We start from the raw sequence: 2661 nt of genomic DNA on the forward strand, positions 1-2661 counted from the left end.
TTTTTTTTTTTTTCTCACTATGTGCCAGGCACTTTTTTTTTTTAACTTTACAATATTGTATTGGTTTTGCCATACGTCAACATGAATCCACCACGGGTGTACACGGGTTCCCATATCTATTCATTACTGATGGGCACTTAAATTCCTTCCATATCTTGGCTATTGTAAATAATAATGCAATAACATGGGAATACATATGTCTTTTCTAATTTGTGTTTTTATTTTCTTCAGATAAAGACCCAAGAGTGGAATTTCTGGATCATACGGAAGTTCTATTTTTAATTCTTTGGAGGAATCTCCATACTTTTTTCCATAGTAGCTGCACCAACTTATATTCCTACCAGCAGTGCGCAAGGGCTCCCTGTACTCCCCATCCTCGCCAGTGCTTATTATTCGTTGTCTTTTTTGTGGTAGCCGTTCTGACAGGCGTGAGGCATTTCATTGTGGTTTTCATTTGTATTTCCCTGTTGATTAGAGATGTTGAGCGTCTTTTCACATATCTGCCCCCCTTTGTATGTCTTCTTTGGAAAGAATGTCTGTTCAGCTTTGCTGTCCATTTTTAAAATCAGGTTGTTTTCTGACCTTGAGTTGTATGAGTCCTTTGTATATTTGGGGTATTAACCCTGATCAGATATATCTGTTACAAACGTCTTTTCCCATTCAGTAAGCAGCTCTTTTATTTTGTTGATAGTCTCCTTTGTCGAGCACAAGCTCTCTAGTTTCATGTGATCCTATTTGTTTTCGCTTGTGTTGCACTTGCCTGAGGACATAGATCCCAAAAAACTGTTTCTAAGACTGATGTCAAAGAGCACGCTGCGTGTGTTTTCTTCTAGAAGTTTTATGGTTTCAGAGCTCACATTTACGTCTTTATTCTACGTTCATGCTTGTGTGTGGCATTTGTAAGAAAGAAGCCCAGTTTGGTTCTTTGGGCGTGGCTGTCGGGGTTTGCCCAACACTGTCTGTTGAAGAAGCTGTCTTGCCCGGGGTAGGCTTGCCCCTTGTCGTGGGCTGACGGCCCCGTAAGTGTGCTTCCTCTCCGGCTCTGTCCTCGCCGGTCGTCTGTGTGTCTGTCTCCGTGCCCTCACCTTGCTGCTTTGACTGCTGCAGCTTTGTGGTTTGGTCTGCAGTCAGGCCCCATGTTGCCTTCCCTCTGCCTTGGAGCCCATCATAAAATGTCTGCCTGTCCATTTCTCTGGGCCCTGCCTCCCCACCCCACTCCAGGCAGAGGGGCACCAGATGTGAGGCTCGTGATGCCCGAGCCAGCCTTCTGTATCTGTCTCTCTGCCTGTCTGTCCCCACCCTGAGCCTGCCTTGGCGCTAACCCTGGCTCTCTCCAGGCATCAGACGAAGGACTTGTGCTCGCCAGGTCACAGCTGCCCCCGTGGCTGCTCTTGAGTCTCACCCTGGGCCGTCTCCCCAGTGTCCTGTGGGGTCTGCTCTGAGGCTGGGAACATCTGCAGAAGTAGAGACAACAGCGTTGCCCTCTCTCCTCGCCGACGCAGGCATCCTGGACCTGGGGCCCTGAGGGCCAGGGCGCCATCCTGCTGGTGAACTGTGACCGAGACACACCCTGGTTGCCCCAGGAGGACTGCAGTGATGAGAAGGTCTATAGCAAGGAAGGTGCGCGGGCTCAGCACTCGGGGCTGCGAGGAGGGCAGGGAGGGGCAGTGGGGACATTCGGGCCAAGTCTTGGGCAAAGCGGGAGGCGGGTGTGACCTTGGCTGTCCTGAGAACTGGACTCAGGTATCCACTCTTGCTAAGAACAGATGGCGAAACTATCAGGACTGCTCGGTTGGATTGGAACCACGCTCTTCACGAAGCTGCACCTATGTTAAAAAAGGAGCAGAAGGATGTTCCAAAAGTGTTATGGGAGGTCATCTGTGGTGTTGGAGATAGCAACTAGTTCTTACACTTTTCATAATATATACGTTTCCATAATATATACGTTTGGGGTTTGCTTTGTCCTGCTTGTAAAAGTAACAGGCCAACATTCCAGCCACAGTTCTCCTTTGTTTTTCTTTTTTAATTGAGATATGATTGACATACAGCAGTATGTGAGTTTAAGGCACACAGCACAGTGATTTGATTCCCATACATCATAAAGTGAGTATCTCAAGAAGTTTAGTAAACATCCTTCATCTCATATAGGTACACAATTAAAGAAATAGAAAAAAAAATCCTTGAGAGGAGACCTCTTAGGATTGACTTTCTTAACGACTTTCACGTGAGACGTGCAGCAGTGTCTGAGATCAGTCGTGTTGTTCCTCGCATCCCGAGGATAACTGGAAGTTGGTACCTCCCAAGTACCTTCATCCAGTCCCCCCGCACCTCCGACCCCTGCAGCCCAGAGCGGTTCTCTCAGTTCCAGCCTCCTCTTGCCTCTGCCCGCAGACCTGAAGGACATGTCCCAGATGATCCTGCGGACCAAAGGCCCTGAGCACCTCCCTGCCGGCTACGAGATCGTCCTCTACATCTCCATGTCGGACTCGGACAAAGTGGGCGTGTTCTGCGTGGAGAGTGAGTATCCCCTGCCCACCCTCCAGTGGCTTCTGCCCTCGGGGAGCGTGCTTCACCCTCTAAGGCTCCCCAGGGCCCCCTTAGTCATCACAGGGGCAGGTGGCTGGAGAGGTCCAGGACTGGCCTCTTGGTAATGGACCAGCC

The 2661-nt window shown here is 49.4% G+C and overlaps 1 protein-coding gene across 1 annotated transcript in view; it reads left to right on the forward strand.

Annotated features, from left to right (window-relative positions):
* Positions 1-2517, forward strand: part of LOC104984146 (protein-arginine deiminase type-2-like) — a gene marked incomplete at its 3' end in the record, with an annotated part of 12709 nt that extends 10192 nt beyond the window's left edge. Inside the window, exons 4-5 of the mRNA XM_010833784.1 lie at positions 1503-1620; positions 2392-2517. Of these exons, the coding sequence (XP_010832086.1) occupies positions 1503-1620; positions 2392-2517 (244 nt within the window). The remainder of the gene's footprint in view (positions 1-1502; positions 1621-2391) is intronic.
* Between the last annotated feature and the right edge of the window lie 144 nt (positions 2518-2661).

This window comes from Bison bison, unplaced genomic scaffold (genome assembly GCF_000754665.1).
Source record: "Bison bison bison isolate TAMUID 2011002044 unplaced genomic scaffold, Bison_UMD1.0 scf7180017845340, whole genome shotgun sequence".
Lineage (NCBI taxonomy): Eukaryota > Metazoa > Chordata > Mammalia > Artiodactyla > Bovidae > Bison > Bison bison.